This window comes from Chroicocephalus ridibundus, chromosome 7 (assembly GCF_963924245.1).
Source record: "Chroicocephalus ridibundus chromosome 7, bChrRid1.1, whole genome shotgun sequence".
NCBI lineage: Eukaryota > Metazoa > Chordata > Aves > Charadriiformes > Laridae > Chroicocephalus > Chroicocephalus ridibundus.
The window spans coordinates 26969197-26988780 of record NC_086290.1 but is presented as its reverse complement, the minus strand read 5'-3'; the positions used below and the strand labels follow the sequence as shown (position 1 = coordinate 26988780).

The following is a 19584-nucleotide window of genomic DNA, read 5'->3' as shown; positions in this document are numbered from 1 at the left end:
CCGCAGCACCCCGCGCCCGCGGGCAGATCCGGCGGCAGCAGAGCCCCGGAGCGGGCAGGGCGGCGGCGAGACGCGCCCCGACATCAAACGGGGGCAGCGGCGGCGGCACCCCGGGTCCGCGGGGGAAGAGGGCGAGGAGCACGGGGCAGGGAGGGGAGGCCGGGGGCCGTGGGAGCGTCTAGCTGGGGCAGGCACGGCCCGGGGGGGTGCCCTGGGGCCACCAGGGTCATGTCCGGGCACGGCTGGGGAAGATGAAGCCTGGAGGCAACAGGTGAGGCGGAGGCAGGGCAATGTGCCGGGCCCCGGCTAGCAGGGGGCAAGGGGGGGATGTGCGGGGGGGCCGGGGGCTCTGCCCGGGGGAAGGGAGCCGACGAGGAGGAGGGTGCGGGTCGCCACGGTGCTCTGGCACCCACATCAAAGGGGCAGAGAAGGAAGCGGTGGCTGCCCGACATCAAAGGGCGGGCCGGTGACCGGGAGGGCAGCGGAGCACCCGAGGTGAGCCCCGCCGGCACCGGGGGGAAGTCAGGGAGTGGGAAGGTAGTGGGACAACCAGGGCCCAGCTGGGAAGGGCCCCGGGGACGCCGGAGAAGGGTGGCGGAACCCCACCCGTGGCCCCCGCCCGCCGGTGGGCCTCTCCCGTGGGCAGGCGGGAGTCCTGGGCCCGGGGTGAGCGGCGGGGGGCGGCGGGACCCTCGCCCAGCCTGGGAGAGCGGCCAGGCTTGTCCTACAGCGCCTTCTCCTGGAAGAGGCCGTGGAGACAAAATGGCTGGTGGAGGTGGCCAGGGCCTGCCGCGCCCCCGGCGGCCGCTCCGCTCCTCTCCGCGCCCCAGCCCGGCCGCCCTGAGGGCGGGAGCCGCGGGCAGGTGACCCCGGCCAGGGCCGTCGGGGCGGGCGCCCACCCGCGGGCAGCGGCGGCGGGGCCGGGCGGGCGGCTGGGTTCCCCACCACCATCCCCGCACCCTCGTGGGGTCTAGCTCGGGTCGCCCCCGCGTGGGGCGCTGGGTGGGCGATGCGGGCTGCCTCCCCCCGCTCCTCGCCGCCCCCTCCCCCGCGGGTGATGGGAGGCGAGTGCTGGGTTTGGGCAGAGCCTGCTGCCGCTGAATGCACTTTTATTGCCTCTTGTCTCTGGCAGAGACCCTTCCTCCGCGCCCCGCCCGGCCCCCGCGACCTGCTGCAATGTTTATGGTGCCTCATCTTTTCCTTTCGCTTCCTGTTTTTTCCTCTCCCGCTCCAGCAGCATTGAGTGCCGCACTGCAGTAGAGCCGTAAATACCTTTAACAGCTGCCTGCCAACCGAGGGGTGAAATACTGTCTTTGTTCGGATTTTTTTCTGCCCCCAGCGCTCATAAAACACCCCGTGAGAATTATATTTGCTTGGGGAATGAGAAACATTATTGGGAAATAAACGAATCGGCGGGATTTGCTGTTCTTAAGAGCGCAAAACCAACGTGCATTTCTTTGCTCAGTCTCATCGGGTTTCCCGGGTCCGCAGTTCGCATCGCCTCCCCTCCTCGCACCAAAGCCCTGCCAGACTTGGGGAGCAGAGGCTGCACTTCTCCTCCAGGCAACTTGCAGCAGCTACTCGGTAGCCCAACCTGACTTCCCAAATGGCAGCCGGCGCCAGAGGTACCTGGGCACTGCCAGGGTGTGCAGGCTGCCATTTCCTGCTGGTTATTTTGTGGTGTTGTTCTTTTGCTGCCTGTGCGTCAGTAAAGTGTGGGCTAGGGATCGTCTGTTTCCTTTCAACAACAACAAAAAAATGAGATGAGTCATAAATTCTGTCGAACACGTCAGGAAAACGAAGCAGGTGTGAGAAATGTGAATGTGAATTCTGTATTCCAAAAATTAAAGCACACCAACACATCTACACTCATACAGGCGTCCATGTTATATAGGTGTATAAATATATATAAAAATACAGTCCTCATGTGCCACATATATACACACATATACATACAGAGTTTGTTATGAATACTCGCAAACACATAGGTATATTTAAGAGCATACACATACTTATGTGTGCTTCAATGTTAATGAAAGAAATTAAAGAAATGGAAAAAAAACCCAACAAACAAAACCAAAAAACACCGAAGACCAAAACAAGAAAAAGAGAAAAAACAAGGAAGGAAGCCGTTTAGGAAGGAGAAAAAGCCAAACTCCCTTATAAACCAGCAGGATCATAAATGCATATGTGTATCCGCATGTGTCAGCATATGGACCCGCAGACACACACATGCACATTAGAATTCGTTAGAACATCCTGCTTTTGTTTTCTTCTTTTCCCCCAGGCTACGAATAATTTCAAAACAGCTCAAGGACGAGATTTTTCGAAGTTTTTGGGGAGATTTACAGCCAAGCAGCTATAATTACTGTCTCACCTAGGAGGGATTCTGAGAGTGAAACCTAACGCAATACATACTTTCCAAGTTACTCTTGAAGACTGTTGCTATGTTGAAAACGATTCCTCCCAAATAATCCCTAGTTCCTTCAGGGCGGTCGGCTGTGCAAAGAGCCAAAGCATGAGGGAAAGCATCGCTGACTGTAGCGGGACTCGGGCTTAGCAGGCTGCGGAGCTGCTCGGGGATGGATTAAAGCAGAATTTATTCTGCGGGTTCAAAATATGTACCTGGGGCACGTCCCACACCTTTCCACCCTCGCTGGGTATCCTTTAATCAGGCATTTTGCTTTACCGTTAAATTAGTGGCTGCCTTTGAGGTAAAGGGCGATTCGGTAAATTCCTGCAGTGCAATGGCACGGTGCATTTCCATCACTGACCAACGATGTAAACACTAAATACCAGGCAGCGGCTTTTCTACTGCCCATTGATATTTTGAAAATGAAGAGGAGATGTGTAAAATATATGCACGTTCAAAATAATGCACTTCAAAAGAATATATGTTCTACAGAGAGAAGCAGGGGTGTAGATACATATATACACGTATATAGGTAATGGACTATGGATATATACACATATATAGGTAGCGCAGATAAAGTTTTCGTGACTCTTCTATCTCCTCTACATATTTCAAAATAAACCTGGGAGTTTGCTCGTGGTTTGGTGGGTTTTTTCTTTTTTTTTTTCCCCAGAACTCGTCCCCGATTTAGCCCCCCGTGATTTCCACGTGGGTAAGCACCCGTGCTGCAGGGGTGCGCTCCCGGCCGCGGCTCGGCGCAGCCCGCTCCTGCTCTGCCCGACGAGGAGGAGCCCGGGGCTCCGAGCTCGGCCCGTCTGCCTCCCGCCGAGTCGATGGGAGCCGCAGTCCCGGCTCCCGCACGGTACCGCGGGGGAAGGACGTGCTTAAACCGCCCCGGCGGGGCGGGCGGGGGCTCCCGGAGCTGGCCCCGGGCACGGCCCCCGGCCCGACCGGCTCAGCGGGGCCGCCCCGCGCCCTCCGCCCCCGCGGGAGCGCTGACCCCCATTCTCCTGCGAAAACACCTGTTAAGCTTTAAAGTTACGCGACCGCCCTTCCGCCACGGGGGAAACAAGCCACAGCCTCACCACACCGCGCTTCAGACTTGGCAGGGGGGAAAGCACCCCTCAAAAAAAGGCCTTTTACTGGAAGAAAACCCGCTGCCTACGCGCACTGCTCCCCAGCCTTCCGCCCCTCGGCGCGGAGGGTCGCGGATCGCCGCGCGACGGCGGCCCGCAGCGCCTTTTCCGCTCCAGACCGCGCAACAGCCTCACGCACCCCGCTGCACGCCCACAACTGTTATTAATAACATCGATAATTACAATAGCAATAACAGCAACAGTAATAGCAGCAGCAATAATAATAATAATAATAGCAATAGTAATATCAAGAATAAGGGGCTGCGAGGGACAGGTGACCAAGCGGGGCGGGAGGAGAGGGGAGCCGGCGCCGTGCCGCGGTGCTGGACGGTGCGCGGGCGCGGAGAACCGGCGGCCAGCCCGAGGGGAGCCGAGTGCTTACCGGTTCGCGGCACTGCCCGCCTGCGGAGGAGCCCGGGAGGGTCGCTGTAATCCATTTTGCGCCCGCGTAGCAATCCTTGTGCCGGAGGAGATAGCGGCCGCGGGGGCAACAAGCGGCGGAAGAGGAGCGGGGGGCTGGAGGCGGCGGGCGCAGGGCTCCGCGCATCCCCCCGCGGGCGCGGGAGAGGAGGTGGTGCGGGGCCGAGGAAATGTCAGCGCGGCGGCGGCGGGACCGGCCGCGGGGTTTCGGGGAGCGGGACACAAACATGAGGGCGACTGCCATACACCTCAGCCTAGACAAAGGTTAGGAAAAGAGGGGCTGAGGCTCTCTGAAGGCAGAATGCAGGGGGAAATTCGCCAGGGAAATCAGGAAAAGGCCATGAAAGCGCTCGCTGCCTGCACATGACCAGCCGCAGCCAATGACGAGCCCAAATAGGTCATAAAAAGGTCTATTACCAAGTTGTAAATTTTCTTCAAACAAAAAGGAATTTACTGCAATTCCTTGCGGATTTTGCACATACTGCTTCCCAGCGCCATGTTTCTTTTCGCCTGCGCGTTGCGTTTTTACTGAGGACTCGGTCCCGCCTGCCCGCGGCCTGCGCCCCCCGGGCGCAGTGGCGGGGCCCCGCGGGCGCGGCCGGGGCGCGGGAGATCCGAGCGCAGAGCGGGGCGAGACCCCGCGCAGCGGCCGCGGGGCCGCACAAAGAGGCGAAGACACCGCGCTTTCCCGGTGGGACTGTGTCTTGCCCCAACGAAAGGGGGCTTTACCCTCATCCCCCCCCACCCCCGCTCCGCCGGGCCCCAAAAGAAACCGCATTTCCTTTAGCGCCCACTACTGAATCCGAAGCCGTCGCGGAACTAAAAATAGTCCCAACGGCTTCCCACCCCAAGCGTGCGGTTCCCACAGGTTGCGGCGGGCGCTGTCATCGCGCCCAGGCTGCCCGCAGCCTCCCCGGGAGGGGCTGCCTCCGCCCCCACTAAAACCTTCCCGGGGGGCGCTTGGACCGGGGGCACCAAGAGGGAAAATCCGATTCTTAGAAAGCACTCGAAAAGGCTAAAAGCGGCCCCGTGTCCACAGGGAATGCTCAGCTCGGAAACGGTTTATTGTGGGTGTTTCTTGCTCAGTTTTTGTTTCAGGGAATAGCCAGAGCCCTCCACCAGTGTTGATTGTACCTGCCTCGAAAATAGAGCTAACAAAAAAAAGCTAACCTAAAGGCGTAGAGTCTTTTTTAACCCGCTGTTTCAGGCAGTTGCACCCCCGTGTATTTAACACGCGTGCAACGTGTCCCTTGGCCGAGGCACCAGCACCTTCCGCGGTGGTTCCGCAGCTCCCACGGCCGCGCAGAGCTGCTCGACTTGGGAAGGGAGAGATTCCGCGGAAACCAAAGGCGCGGTACATCCGCACTGCGGTCGTCGCAAGCGGCCTGTCGCCGCCGCAGCAGCCGCCACCCGCGCAACTCCGGCGTTTCTCTGCCAAAATACCGCTGCTTGCTCCGGGGATTGATGCCTCCGGTTTTACCGGGGGTTTGCTGACCGCCTGGGCCAATTTCTGTCTCGCTTTTCTTTTTCTTAGCAAGTCTCCAAGTACAAACTAGGGAGAGATACAGCTGCCAGGCTACGGGAGGGAGTGGGGGTGGAAATACATTAACAACTACAGGGGTATTTTTTTTTTCTTATTTTTCTTAAGAAATGAGACCGGCACGATCCCAGTTACCACTAGGCCTTCGCAAATGACGTGTGCACAAGGAAGTTAGTTTTCGCCTGCGTGGCTGCATTCCCAGTCGGCCCAGGGAGCGCGACGCTAACGGAAACTTCGTCAGGAATATTTTAATTTTATTCTCTTTGTCTGGAAATTAAAAACAACTACGGCAGCAGCTCTTCCCCGGACAATTATTAGCCTAGGAAGTGCTCCGCTCGGATGCGAAGGTCTCCGTTATGCGTTCCCCCCCCCGCAGGCACTCCGGATTTGCAGCGGGCGGCACCAGCGCGGTTTCCCCGCGGCAGGGCCCGTCGGGGCCGCCCTGCCCCCAGCCTCGGCCGCAAGCCCAACAGGGGAAAGAAGCTCATTCCCTGCCCGGAGACCCAATGCCGATGCCATTGGCAGCGGGGATTATTTTGAAAAGCGAGGGGTTTTTTTTATGCGTCAAACGACTTGGGTTTCCTTAACCGCGCCGCCATCAGCCTCACATCCTTCCTGGACACTGGGGGTACCGGTGTATTTATGCAAATCCATGCAGCAAAATGTTTACTTCACTGCTTTGCTGCAGTTTCCCCGCGTTTACAACCTTTAACCAATTACGCGATTAAAATAAACCGAGAACAATAGCTCCGCTTGCTTGTGCCTCCCTCTAGAGCTGGCGCTTTGCAGGAGTGGAAGCGTGCCTGGCTCGGAGGGGGGAAGAGAAAGGGAAACGAAATGAACCAAACCCCCCGTGCAAATCCCAACCCCGGGGAACGACGGTTCCCTCCGTGCCGTGCCGGGTCCGTTCCCGGGAGCGGGTAGGTGGGAACGGTGGGTTCCGGCGCCCGACACCTCCCCAGGCCCCTGGATGTGAGTTTCCGAGGGGGGCCCCCGCTTGGCCTCTGCTCCTTTCGGGAGCACGCTCGTTTCTGAGGCAGATAATATAAATTTGTCGTGTTTGTCGCAGCGGCTGGCGCGGTTCCCTTCGCGGAACCGTCACTCACGGGGGCGTGAGGCGGTGGGGAAAAAAATGACGCAGAAACCTCAGTAGGGATTTATACCTCATACCTCAGCCCTCTCTGCCTGCTGTTCCTAAAAAGGACTGCTCTCGGCCGTCCTCTCAGATACCGCCGTCTGCGGGACCCCGCCGCGGAGCGGGAGAATGGGGAGGGAGGGGAGAGGGGGAGATAAATTAAACCGTTTTACTGATGAGAGCGGACTTCTCTTCCCGCGGCGGCGGGGAACCGTGCGGCAGGCTCTGCCCTCGCCGGCTGCGACCTCCGCTGGGAAACGCACCCAAACCGTGCGATAAATTTGGGGGGGAAGCCCTATTTTTTCCTTTTACGCGTCTTCTGGGACGACAGACCATTACAGCTCCCGAGAAAGCCCCATCCAAGGGCACAAAAGCTTTGCATTTCTCTCCTCGTCCGCCATCCGCGGGGAGGCTAGGCCCGGTTTGGCCGCGGCTTGCATGGCGGGGCTAGAAGCCCCGCACCGGTCGGGAGTAGCCCTCGGGGCTGGCGGGGATCCGGCGTGCGCCCCGGTCCTGTCTCCCCCCAGCCGGGCTGGCAGCGGACGGCGCCGCCGGTAAAGAGTCGTGTTTGCCGGCAGAGGCCCCCTCTGCCCCGCCGCCCCGCAGCCCCGGGGAGGCAGAGGAGAAGGCGAAGGCAGGGCCCAGACGCACACGTCGAGGGGGATCCGAGGGCTCGGCCGCGGCGTAGGCTCAGCCCGCAAGTGGGGCCACCGGCCCCGCTGCTTCCACCCCGGCCCCGCAGATCCCGTGGCCGGCGGCCTCCGAAATGTCGGTGGCGGTGGCAAGATGTGCAGGCGGCAGGGAGCGAAAATCAGGGTTTGTATCCAATCTGCCATTCCCAGGCTCCACAGAAACTCCCAGCATGGGAGGAAGGACGGGGGAAAGGCGCAGGAGGGAGTTAGTCCAGACGCGGAGAGGCTCTGAAGGTGGTTGGGAGGAGTTGGGTTACAAAAAGGATATCAGGAAGCCGATACATTTTTATATTTGAATAAATTTGGTTTATTTTAATCAAATATCAATAGCAGAAGGTTAAATATACTTCTAAGGTCTTTTCTTCAAATTTATTAGATTTATTTAATTTACTCAACATAAGATTAGAACAAGAATTAAAATAGTACAAGTGCACTTGTCTTGATTAATAAAGCGTTGTTAAATGTCTTGCTTATTGGTATTTGTTATTAGGAAGTTTATGTCGTTTCCCGCAATCACCATCTTTTAAGATTGCAAAAAAATATATATTTTTATATATATATATCATTAGAAATGTATTGCTACAAACTCTGTATCAAATTTCCAAAAGAAGTAGATGTACTGTTAAATCTAGAGATTGTTCCGGATACAGTTAAAAAACAAAACAAAACAAAACAAAACAAAACAAAACCACAAACAACTGAAGCACCCGAAGCAAAGAAATGTCAAGCGGAGGGACACGGGGTCACTTGTCTCACGACAGGACCACGTACAGGGGGAGACGGGCCGAGATGTCGGGCTACGGCGCCGGTTATTTTTGATAGCCTTTCTCAAAGGCTTTTAGGGCAAAATTTAATTCGTCTGGCCTTCATCTCTGTCTTCTTCCAGATCATGTGCTTCCTTTTTGGCCTCCCCTTCCTTTCCCTCCTGTCTGGAAGCGGGGAATTTGTCCTTGTTGTTCTCTTTTTTCCATTTCATCCTCCTGTTCTGAAACCAGATCTTTACCTGCCTCTCGGTGAGTCCTAGTGCGTGGGACACCTCGATCCTCCTCTTCCTGGTCAGATAGGGGTTAAAGAGGAACTCCTTTTCCAGCTCTAGAGTCTGGAATCGACTGTATGTTTGTCTTCCTCTCCTCCTACCCGGCGCTGCTGTTTAAAACAAAAACACAGGGTTTTGGAGGTTGGTGTGGCCGTTCAAAACAAGGCGCAAGGCAGGGAGCGAGGGCTCGGGTCCCTCTGGAAATCCCTCGGGGGAAGCCCCACAGAAACGCAGGGGGAGAAAGCAGAGGCCACGGAGGAGCCTAGAGCTTTATACACACGAGTGCGGGAAACATAGCGACAGCAGATGCACGAAGATGCAGACGCTCTCCCCCCGGACCGAGTTTACGGGGTCACTTTATTATCTGGCAACCGGCACCCCCCGACCCCTGCACCCTTCCCCTTCAGGCAGCGGCGGCGGGAGCCGGGCGAGCGTGTCAAGCTGCGCCTCTGTGTCCGAGAGGCGACTTTAAGACTTGGGGTGGCAGCCGCCTTCTGCAGAGGTTTCTGTTTGCTTACTGTATCGCTTTATTATCGCAAGCCACCGCGGCGATAGGAATCGCGGGGAGAGAGGCAAGGGAGAGCGGTAGGCAGAGGCAGGGAGCGAGAAGCAGAGAGAAAGAAGCGGGAGGAGGAAAAGAAAAGTTTCGAACTCAGACGTGAGATGGAAGCAAATTTTTGACTGCGTCCAACCTTGTGGTCTCATCCAGGGAAACATTTGAGCAGGAGACGAGCTCTGATTTAAGTGGTCTGGTTCCTCGCCAATATTAGCACTGGACGATTTACAGTCAGGATATTGTACCAGCTCGGCCTCTTGCTGTGTCGTAAAAATCTGCTGTCTCTGTAAGTTATCGTATCCGTAAAATTTAGCGGGCTCCCCGTGACAGGTAACCCCGCTGCAGGGGGCAGGAGGCGGAGGCGCGGCGGGGGGAGGCGGAGGCGGCTGGTAGGCGGCCGTGGGGCTCCCCCCGGCCGGCTGGTAAAAGTCCGGGGCCGCTCCGCCGCCGCCCCCCGCCCCGCCGGGCGCGGGGTGCGGGAAGCCGGCGGCGGCCGCGCCGTTCCCGTAGAGCAGGGCAGCGGCGGCGGCGGCGGCGGCGGCGGCGGCGTGGCGGCCGCTCACCTCTGGCGCGAAGTGACAGTCGTAGTAGGGGGGATTGATGGGCTCCCCCGCCGCCGCCGCCGCCGCCGCCGCTGCGGCCGCCGCCGCCGCCGCCTTGTACTTGGAGTACAGCGGGTTGACAAAGTAGGAGCTCATCGGGGAGGGGGCAGCGGCGGGCGGGGGCGCGGGCGCGGGCACGGGGGGCTGCTCCCGCCGCCGCCGCCGCCGCCGCCGGTGCCTCTACGCCGCGCTCATGCCGCCGCCGCCGCTCGACCGTGCGCTCCCCGCTCCTGCTCTCCGTGTATGTGGTGACCAGGACTGGAATATAATCGCTCCCAAAATGACCTGCCTCACTGCTTTTACTATTTCCTATTAGGCACACAGCAGCCCGCGCACGCACACGCACACGCACACACACACACACACATGCTCATGAGCTCAGGGGGGACTTTTGGCTTCAGTTTACATGTGCCGCTCCTAAGGCAAGAAAAAAACCCGGCCCAGCCCTGCCCGGTTCCACCCCAGCCGCGGCGGCCCCGCTCCCCCCGCCGGTGCGCTCTCGCCAGGAGTCGCCGCAACCCCCGCCGCGCAGGGGCGAGGCGGCCGCGCAGATCCCGCGCGATAACCGCGGGCGCGCTGCCCGGGGCGAGGCCGACCGGGCCCGCCCAGGCTGCGCTGCCCGGGGCTCGGCTAAGCACCGTACCGCGGCCTGCACCGCCGGCCGGGAAGGCAGGGACCCGGCCGAGGGAGCCGATGCCCGGCCGAGGGAGCCGATGCCCGGCGGAGGCAGCTGGGGGTGTCGGCGAGGGCAGCTGGGGGGGGTCCGAAGGGCGGCAGCGTGCAGCGGCCGGGCCCCGATGCCGGCGGGCCCTGCGGGTCATTTCCTTGCAGGCGAGCAGAGCGCTGGGAAATGAGATGCACATTTACCCTTGACGCCGTGCACGCATGGCTGAGGCTCCAGGTTAATTGATACTTAATGGAAATCATGCCTATGAATATACTTTCCATCATTTCACCCTTGGTGGACGTCATTACCCAGGCAGAGAGAGGGAGGGGGAAAAAAAAAAAAAAAAAAGAAAGAAAAATGTGTGGGTGAGCGGTTAGCACCGCTCGGGGACGCGGTCCGAAATAAGCGAGCCCTGTTCTCCGGGAGGAAGGAAGGAAGGCGCTGCCCGGCAGGCTCGGCGCTGCCCCGGCTCCTCGGGCCGGCCGCCCCCGCGGGGGGAGCGCGGCCCGGCCGCCTGCCCTCTCCCCGGGCTCCCAGAAGCGCCGTCTCCAGTCCTCTCTTCCCCGCTTCTTCCTGCAGTGGGAACAAGCTTTTCGGACAGACACCCCCCAGGAGCTCGAGTCCGCCCTATTTTGAAGACAGACGAAAAATGTAGGTGAAATATAATACTGGCCCCGCCAGAGCCACGTGTGACCGTCTGGTGTGAATTGACAAAAAATATTTGTGGTTACATAAAAGGCATCGCAAGCTCCTTCCCCATCACACCCCACTCCCCCCACCGCCATCCCCACCTCCGTGCCAATTAATTCGCTTTGTCTAGGTGACCAGCCCGGCTGCCCCGCAAATGAGCGCCCGGATGGGCCCTGGGGCCCGCAGCGACACCCCCGCCTGGGCAGGGTCCCCGCGGGCCGCGGGCACAACATTTTGGGAAGCCAGCGGAGGCTCAGGGACCCTCATGTATCCCGGGGACAGGCTGGGGGGAAAAGAGGCGGGGGAGGGGAGGGGTGAAATTTTGGGTGCTACAAGAATAGGCAGCAGCAAAAGCTCATCGGAAGGGAGTAGGGGCGAGGCAAGAGGCTAGGCCGGGCAGGGCGGGAGCGGCGGCAGAGAAACACCCTGCGGAGGGGCGCGGAGGGGCGCAGACGGGCAGGCCCGCCCCCCCGCCCCTCGGCGTGCTCATCCCGCCGGTGCCACCAGCGAAACCCCGGTGTGTGTGTGTGTGTGTGTCCCGGCGGGGGGGTGAGGCGCGGAGAGCGGGGCGCGGGGCGCGGAGCGGTACGCGGGGCGCGGCGGCGGCGCTCGGGTGGAGCGCGGGCGCCCTCTGGCGGCGCGCGGCGGCGGCGGCAGGCAGCGCCCCCCGCCCGGCGCTGCCCGCGCCGCCGCCGCTCCCCCGGCCCCGGTGCCGGGAACACGAACGGCCCCGTCAGGCCCCGGTGCCACCGCGGGACACTCTGCGCTCCTCAGCCATGAGCCGCTTTTCCTTTGATTTCTGGGGTTTTTTTGGGTTCCATTTCTTCCTCTTTCTTTCTTTCTTTCTTTCTTTCTTTCTTTCTTTCTTTCTTTCTTTCTTTCTTTCTTTCTTTCTTTCTTTCTTTCTTTCTTTCTTTCTTTCTTTCTTTCTTTCTTTCTTTCTTTCTTTCTTTCTTTCTTTCTTTCTTTCTTTCTTTTTCTTTCTTTCTTTTATTTTTTTTTGCCGGTCGGAGTTTACAGAGCCATTTTCTTCGCACATTTCCGTGACCCTCTTTTTTCTTTTTTTTTTTTTGTTTTGTTGCTTTTTTTTTCCCCAGCGCTATAATTAACTACATACAAAGAATGCGCCTCGTTTACACATGGCAGCCAGGAAAGACGCCTGAGCTTTGAAGACCGCTGCTATCGCGTTTTCGATCATGTTTCCCCCACATATTACACCGCGAATTCTCCATGTGTGGTAGTTTCGGAGTTAATACGGGGGTTTTTGTCTCGAACATGTTATTTTGTTTGCCCGTGCGTTTATGTATTTATGGATTGATTTATGGAAACGAAAGTAAAGATGAATCTTTGTTCGCCCCCCCTTCATCCCACATGCCTGTGAATTATTCGGTGTAATGCGTGTGCGTGTGCACGCGACTGTGCATATGTACCAACATGGATTAACACAACCAACGGATAGGAATTAAATTATTGTTCGGTTTGACACTAAAAATAATTTCCACGGAAGAGCAGCGTTTCGTCTTTCAAGACGTTTGGTTTTCCTTCTGCCATTTTGAAATAAACGCACATAGTATTAGAAATAGGTAAACAAAGAGGAAAAAAAAATAAAAAAAAAAAAAAGAAAACATATAAGGTAAAACCTGTCAATCTGCCTGAAATAAAATACTGAAAAGAGATGGTGGTGGGCTTGGTGACAATTTCTTACCAGAGCCTCTACTGGAATCAACATAATAGTGTTGCGTGGCAAGAATCCTGTTTACGTGTTGTTAGTTATAGATTACCCTCCCGTCATGGTTATTTTCGAAAATATGAAGAATAACACCGTAGGATTCGTCGCAGTAGAATATCCAATAAAATACATTTCAACATATCAGTGGACTTTGTAAAATCCCTCAGTTTCCTGACCTTCGGGTCCTTTTTGAGTCTGTTGCCTTGGCCCAACGCTGACATATTGAAATTTATAGTCCAAGATTTTAAGACCTAGTTTGTCTGCATTTTTTTGCTTTTTCTCCCCCCTCTAACAAACACAAACATCAAAATAAGGTGGTTTCAAAGAAAAGCGCCATAGCATATCGTAAACTCATTAGGTCCAGACGTCTAGCCATCTCAATGGTTTTATTATACCACGGTTCTTCCTGTTTTAAAAGAATTATAGGTATCTTCTCGACAATGGATGGGAAGCAATGCAACACCTTTTCCTGGCACTGCATGCTTTTGCCCTTTTTTTTCTTTTTTTTCTTTTTCTTTTTTTTTTTTTTTTTTTTTTTTTTTGTACAGAGGTAAAAAAACATAAAACACCAGGTCTCTCAGCTCTCCCCTTAATCTTGAATTAACCGAACTGCTCGTAAATATTTACGGGTCCTTCATTTTAATGGTTGCTCTTTAAACAAAGCATTTTTTACAATGAACTTCATCTCAATTATCTTGATAAAGTCATGTGTGTTTATAAATGCAGAAGGCATGAGGCGCGTTACTAAATGAGCTCTCGCCAACAAAGCTGAGCGTTTGGAAGCAGCCGTGTGTCCCCCCCCAACACCCCCCCTCCCCCCAGACCTTCCCAACCTTCAGATTAAAGAGCGCAGAGGTTAGAAACGGGGAGGGGATAAAAATTAAAAAAGAAAGGTTTTGAGCGAATTTGCATGATTTTTCTTCACGGGCCCGGGAGGACGGGTGCGGAAATATTTCCTAAATTATCCCAAGAGATGGCTGGTGTTTCAAAGACCGCTCGCACCGCCGGCAGAGCGGAGCGGTGCGGCAGTAGCGCGCACCTACGCGGCGCGGCCGAGGCCGGCCTCTCCGCCACTGACCTCCAAGAGCAAATAGCCTTTAGGCGAAGGAGGCGGGGGAGGAAAGGGCTTTTCCTCCGGCCTTTGTGGCTGCCAGAGGTGCTGCTGCCCCGGCAGCGCGGCCGGGCTCTCCCGCGGCCCCGGCCCGGCGGCGCTGGGCCGTCGGCGGGATGCGCGAAGGCTGCGCGGGGGCTGCGCGGTGGGGTCGGCGGGCGCGGAGGGAATCGCGAGGGGTGCACAGATTTCTCTTCTCACCGCAGGGCTGTCGTTCGGTCACGGCAGACTTTATTGTGTAATAACTGACAACAATTACAACAGGTCCGTAGTTCGAGACACGGGGTGGTTAATTAATACAACAGTCACCGGGGGCAGGGACGCCAGCTAGCCGAGGGACCGGGAGACGTTAGGCCTATTGCGAACGGCTTCAAGGATGAGACAACCTCCTAAAAGTGCACTAAGAGGGGGGGAATAGCTCGTGGCCTCGCGGTGGCATCTATTGCGAAGGAGCGAAATTCAGACCTAGAAAGCAGAGGTTTTGGGTAAGGTTTCCTCTTGGTTAATCGTGGACAACTCAGCACCCCCATTGATTTAAGCGGCTGTAATTTAATATATATTTTATTATCGTAATTATAATTAATTTCCTTACCTTTATTTTGGCAAAGTAACTATCTAGACTACATCACTTTTAAGAAACATGTCAAACATTTAACATCAGATAGAGTTCCCAAAGCTAACGTGCACTCACAATATCATCAACCAAACGGTCTGGGAAGGGCGGGGGGGGGGATGAAGCGACTCTGCAAAACACGTTGGCGAGCAAGACAAAATTTCCCAAAATACCTGACATAGACCACGTTTCACTTCTATCTAAAAAAAAAAAAAGGGGGGGACCTGATTGATTTAAAGTTCCCGGGGTGGGGGGGCACGGGAGGAGGAGGAGAAACGTATGGGGGGCTGAGAGTGCAGGGGAAGAATAAAACCAAACAAAACAAAAAAAAAAAGGCAAAAGCCAACAACCAAAAACCCAAACCCAAAACAAACACCAAAAGCCCCAAACTCAAAACTAAAATAATATTCCCTAACTGCGTTTCTACCCCAGCGTTAGTCTCCTTTATTGCCTTTCTCCTTGTTCATCTTTTTCATTTTCATTCTTCTGTTCTGAAACCAGATTTTGACCTGTCTCTCTGTGAGATTTAAAATCCTAGCTACTTCGTAACGGCGGTCTCGGGTGAGGTACATGTTAAAGAGAAATTCCTTTTCCAGTTCCAGAGTTTGATACTTTGTGTAGGGACAACGCTTTTTCCTCGTTGAACGAGCGTGGATCCAGTTTGCTGCAGGGTTATCTGGAAGAAGGGAGGTATATAGGGAACGGGGCGGGGGGGGAAGAGAAAGGTCGTTAAATTAATTTAACGAAGGATGGACTGTTTTCACAACTTTGGAGGAATTATCATAAAAGCCTTAATGCCCCAGTCTGTTTACTGTACAAATGATGTCTTGATGGTAGGTGGTTATGTGGAGTCTTTTATGGGTGCTTGTTGCTGCTTGCGCTGGGGTAGGCGTCTAGACGTTTTTATAGGTTAGTAAAACTATCAGTTTTGCACATTCGAGCCTTACAGGTTTCAGCAATAAATCAAAGGGGCAATTTCTTTCTTTCTTTCTTTCTTTCTCTCCCTCTCTCTCTCTCTCTGCCCCTCTCTCTGCCTCTCTCCCTCTCTCTCTCCCCCCCTTTTTTTTTTTTTTTTTTTTTTACTTACTTGGGTCAAGTTGCTGCTGTTTCTCCTCCTTCAGATCGCTGCTCGGGCTGGGGTTGTGGCTGCAGGCGGCGGGGTCCTTGGAGCTGCCGGCAGCCGCCTTCTCCCGGGGCTCCTGGAGGAAGGAGCTGCACGTGTACTCGGGCACACCGATCCCCTGGGACTCCCGGGACGAGGAGCACTCAGTCCTTTTGGAGGAGGAGGAGGAGGAGGAGGAAGACGAGGAGGCGGCTGCTCCCGTCTCCGGCTTTATCCCGTAGTGGCGCCCGTTGGAGGAGCCGGAGCTGGACGCGGAGCCGCCGCTGCCGCCGCCGCCGCCGCCGCTGCCGCCGCCGCCCGGGAAGCCCGGGAAGGGCTCAATCCAGGAGCGCACGTAGCGGCCGGCGTCGGCTGCCCCTAAGTGGGGCTGGTGCATGTAGGGGTGGTAGATCCCGGTCATTGCCGCAGACGGCTGAGGGTGAACCGTGGACCAGGAGGTGGAGAACACGGTGGATTTTGGTGCAAAGCTACAGGAGGAAAAATCTGAACTCTCTGCAACACCTGATGGCCTGGAGGTCGCACTGTGACCTCCCTGGACGAATCTACTCCCGTAAACTTCTTCGCTTTCATGGCCTATGAGAGAATCGACATAATAGTTACTTATGGTGCCACTAGACGACATTTTAGGCTCCCCTCTTAGTCATATAAAAGGTTACACTGTTAACTGTATATGATACCCTCCCGGAGAACAATCGTAGTATTTTGCAGACTGCAACCCTCAACCATTGGTTGCAGAGCCCACGTGATCATATTTACCAATACTGCGAGTAAATCAATCCGCTAAACTGGGGCTGCTGTGATTAAAAAAAAAATCATCATCAACAACGGCCCCGCACAGCGCGCCGCGCCGGGGCCGCCCGCCCTGCCCGCCCTGCCTGCCCCCTTGCCCGCTTGCCCGCCCGCCCTGCCCTGCCTGCCCGGCTTGCCCGCCTGCCCGCCCTGCTTCCCCGCCTGCCCAGCCCGCCTTCGCTGCCCGTCTGCCTGCCCTGCCTGCTTGCCCGCCCGCCCGCCTGCCCTGCCTGCCCTGCCTGCCCTGCCTGGCCGGGGCGCGGCGGGCGTGGCCGCGCTGGCAGCCCACGGCCGCGGCGGGCGCGGACTATTTCTTCACCTCCTCTTGAGTGATTTCTGCCATTCATTTCTTAATCAATGAGAGGCAGGGTGTTTAAATAAATCCAACAGCCTTGGCTTGCTAATCACACTCCAAGCTGCTGAGGAAACCCGCTGGGAAAGGGGGATTCTTGCCTGTAAAAACAAACCATCGCAAGCTGGGACTGTAACGACTTCTCATAAAACAGGAAAATGTTACAGTAAAAGCACATTGCGGTACTTCCATATTTCAGAGCATGTGCGGGTATTATTATCCGCTCCCCCCACCCCCCTCCCCGGACTGAAAGTTTCCATGGAAAGGATACACTTTTTAAAAGAGATGCCCATTGTGTTGTTTTAAAACAGGTGGAAGACCTCTGTAATGATTTTATGCCTTTCAATAAAAATTTTATGAGGTGTATTTGATTATAGATTAATGTGTCCCTAATAAAATGGACGGATGGAAACAGCAAAGCCTGTGTCTCCGAGCACAACTGACGTGTGGCTGAACACATGCTCCTGTATCTGCCAAACTTTGGGGCTACACAGCTCCAAAACAGCCCCCCTTAGGGGTGCCCGGCGCGGCCCGGGAGGGGACGCGGGCAAGCGCTGCCCGGAGGAGGCCGCCCGGCCCCGCAGGCAGGCGGGCGAGCAGGCAGGCATGCAGGCAAGCTGCCGCTGCCCCGCGCTCGCCGGCAAAGCTGCCTCCTCCGCCCCTAGTTCAGGGGGAGCCGGGCCGGGCCGCGCTGGCCACGTTCAATGCCTACGTGAGATTTTTTTTTTTTTTTTTTTTTTTTTTTGCCCCGCTTTGCTTTCTCTTCCTTCCCTTCCCTCCTCTCCCTTTCCTCCCCGGCCCGGTTGTCCTTCCCCGAGCGAAACGGTGCCCGGTTAGAATTGAAAACTCGGTTACCCATGGTCTTCTGCCCACGCCGGCTCTCCCGGGCGAGGGACGGTGGCTGTGCCGGGATCTGGAGGAGACGCAGAGGGTTAGTGCAGAGCCCCAGCACGGCCCGCCGAGGGCACAAACAACAGCGCTGAGAAAACACTTCCTACTCGCGGCCCGGTGTGAGGAAGGGACTGAAATTCCTGTTTATTTAATGATTTATTACTCTCTTAGGTTGTTTTCTTCCTTTTTTCTTCTCTCTTTTTTTTCTCTCTTTTTTTCTTTTTCCTTTTTTTTAAGCTTTTTTTTTTGACATCTCACTTCAGCATTTTCCTTTGCGTTTTCGTATTTCTCTCATATTTTTTTTTTCTCTAGAAGCTGGGTTTGTGGTATGGCGAAGGATTGCCCCTCGCTTCACACAGATATAAATTGATAAAGCAGGCAGATTAGAGTGAGCCTCCTTTTTTATATACGTTAAACACTTGGTATGGAGCCAGCTAATTACTTTCCACTGCTGAAACTTCTTTGGTGATGTAGCGACTGTCTTTAGAAGGAAAAGAAAAGACGTTCCAAATGTATGCAATATTTAAAGGGGGGGGGGTTGAGCACTGTTTCGTTGTTTGTTTTCGAAACGAGAGCAAGCACAAAACACCTACGTACTTGCGGCTCCCGCAGCTTCAAAATGGTGATGCTTTGGTTTGAGGAAAATATATCTTTGCCCTACGAGTAAACGTGCACATGAGAAACTATTAGCTTAAATTAAACACCAGCGACAAGAGAGCAAAACGCAACGCCACCAGCTGCAAAATGAGCAGTATCAGTGCCACCAAATCAGACAACATTGGCACTATCTTGCGTTTAATTTCTTGATTTAGAAACTGCTTAGGGGAGGAATGGGCGTCGATTGCGAGCAAGCTGGCTTCCCAGCGCCAACGGTAGCCACGCTGTTTTTCCAGTACTGTTTGAAGGTGAAAGTATGCCCAAGTATTTGCACTTCAATTTGGAGTCATGTTCATTTGCAAGCCATTTGCAGTTCTGCTTAGTATTTCTGCTCACACAGGCACTCACCCGCTCTCTCTCACCCACACGCCCTTCCTCAGCTTCCAGCGCAGAGCCCTGCTAATAACATTTTCCAGCTATGTACAGAAAGGGTTAAGAGTCGTGAACTTCATTCTCTGAATGTGTGCTACTAAAATGGAATTGCGGGAAATAAAACGATCTCTGAGCGAACAGAAACGGTGCAGGGTGACAAAAGTAGGTCTGAAGAGGCTGGTGTACTTTTGTAAGCACGCTTGGGAGCGTTTCTGCTCAAAAAAAGCCAACCCTGCCAGATGTTTGAGGGAATATTTTCCCATCCACCATCTTCTGAAAGCTCTTGAGCTGACCAAGAACCAAAGTCCTTAACATTTACTTATACCCAGCTTTGCATTTGGTATGATGGTTTTTTAAAGCGAGTAAAGACACGAAATCAAAGCCTACACATTGTAAGCACGCAGAGAGACTGATATTTTTTAAATCAACATACGAACGTCAAATAAAATGACACACATATTGCTGACAGCTTGTAGTAGAAAGATTTTTTATCACTTACCATTTATGAGTTGATTGGATGAGGATGTCCAGTTTAGGTCATAAGATTTTACTACGTTTTTCTTTCTTTTTTTTTTTTTCCTTTCTCTCTGTCTTTTTTTTTTTTTTTTTTTTTGCATTCAGTTTTTCAGACTGCGAACATCACACAACATTTTATCAATTAATCATTTGTTTACAGGCACAATTATAAATGAATTAAGTTTACATCATTTCCCGCACCAGTCTCCACCCCACCCCTAAAAAAAAGAGGAAGGGGAAGGAAAAAAAAAAGAAAAGGGAGAAAAGAAAGAAAGAAAACAAGGCAGGCACACACAAAGACCAGAAAATGGCAAAGAAGGTACATCAGTCCAAAGAGCTGCTGATAGAGAAAGTTCAGGAGACCAACCTGCATCCATACTTTAAACATTTGTAGAAAACCAAAGGAACCGCAGTAGTTTACAGAGTTTATTGCATTATACATGCGAACAGAACATGCACAAGAAGGACATATTGCTGCTGAACGACTACTATTCCACATATGCACCACAAGGAAATGTCTACAATGGAGAAGAAGGAAATATTC

The 19584-nt window shown here is 54.7% G+C and overlaps 2 protein-coding genes across 6 annotated transcripts; both read right to left on the bottom strand.

Annotated features, from left to right (window-relative positions):
* Positions 1 to 7682: 7682 nt before the first annotated feature.
* HOXD8 (homeobox D8) lies at positions 7683 to 10103 on the bottom strand. Of its 2 annotated transcripts, XM_063341234.1 has the most exons (3): positions 9492 to 10083; positions 9065 to 9212; positions 7686 to 8482 (listed from the first exon to the last, which is right to left on the bottom strand). In XM_063341234.1, the coding sequence occupies exons 1-3, from the start codon at positions 9624 to 9626 to the stop codon at positions 8187 to 8189; spliced, it is 579 nt and encodes a 192-aa protein (XP_063197304.1). In that variant the 5' UTR covers positions 9627 to 10083; the 3' UTR covers positions 7686 to 8186. The 2 variants fall into 2 exon arrangements, with proteins under 2 accessions (XP_063197303.1, XP_063197304.1); XM_063341233.1 differs by having other exon boundaries at positions 7683 to 8482; positions 9065 to 10103.
* Positions 10104 to 14054: 3951 nt separating this feature from the next.
* HOXD9 (homeobox D9) lies at positions 14055 to 19041 on the bottom strand. Of its 4 annotated transcripts, XM_063342427.1 has the most exons (5): positions 19024 to 19041; positions 17460 to 17517; positions 15428 to 16036; positions 14768 to 15016; positions 14055 to 14192 (listed from the first exon to the last, which is right to left on the bottom strand). In XM_063342427.1, exons 1-4 carry the CDS (start codon positions 19024 to 19026, stop codon positions 14775 to 14777), a joined length of 912 nt encoding a protein of 303 aa, XP_063198497.1. In that variant the 5' UTR covers positions 19027 to 19041; the 3' UTR covers positions 14055 to 14192; positions 14768 to 14774. The 4 variants fall into 4 exon arrangements, with proteins under 4 accessions (XP_063198497.1, XP_063198499.1, XP_063198495.1 ...); XM_063342429.1 differs by lacking the exon at positions 19024 to 19041 and having other exon boundaries at positions 14069 to 14192; positions 14850 to 15016; positions 17460 to 17489; XM_063342425.1 differs by lacking the exon at positions 14055 to 14192 and having other exon boundaries at positions 14223 to 15016.
* Between the last annotated feature and the right edge of the window lie 543 nt (positions 19042 to 19584).

Bases quoted from the DNA above. Each gene is read 5' to 3' on its own strand.
- HOXD9 (XM_063342427.1), bottom strand. The intron at 16,037-17,459 runs GTAACCGAGTTT...ATTCTCTCATAG, and splicing joins GCGTGGGCAGAAGACCATGG to GCCATGAAAGCGAAGAAGTT. The intron at 15,017-15,427 runs GTAAGTAAAAAA...CCCTTCTTCCAG, and splicing joins ACAGCAGCAACTTGACCCAA to ATAACCCTGCAGCAAACTGG.
- HOXD8 (XM_063341233.1), bottom strand. From the start codon at position 9,626: ATGAGCTCCTACTTTGTCAACCCGCTGTACTCCAAGTACAAGGCGGCG. The intron at 8,483-9,064 runs GTTGGACGCAGT...TGTTTTAAACAG, and splicing joins TCCCTGGATGAGACCACAAG to CAGCGCCGGGTAGGAGGAGA.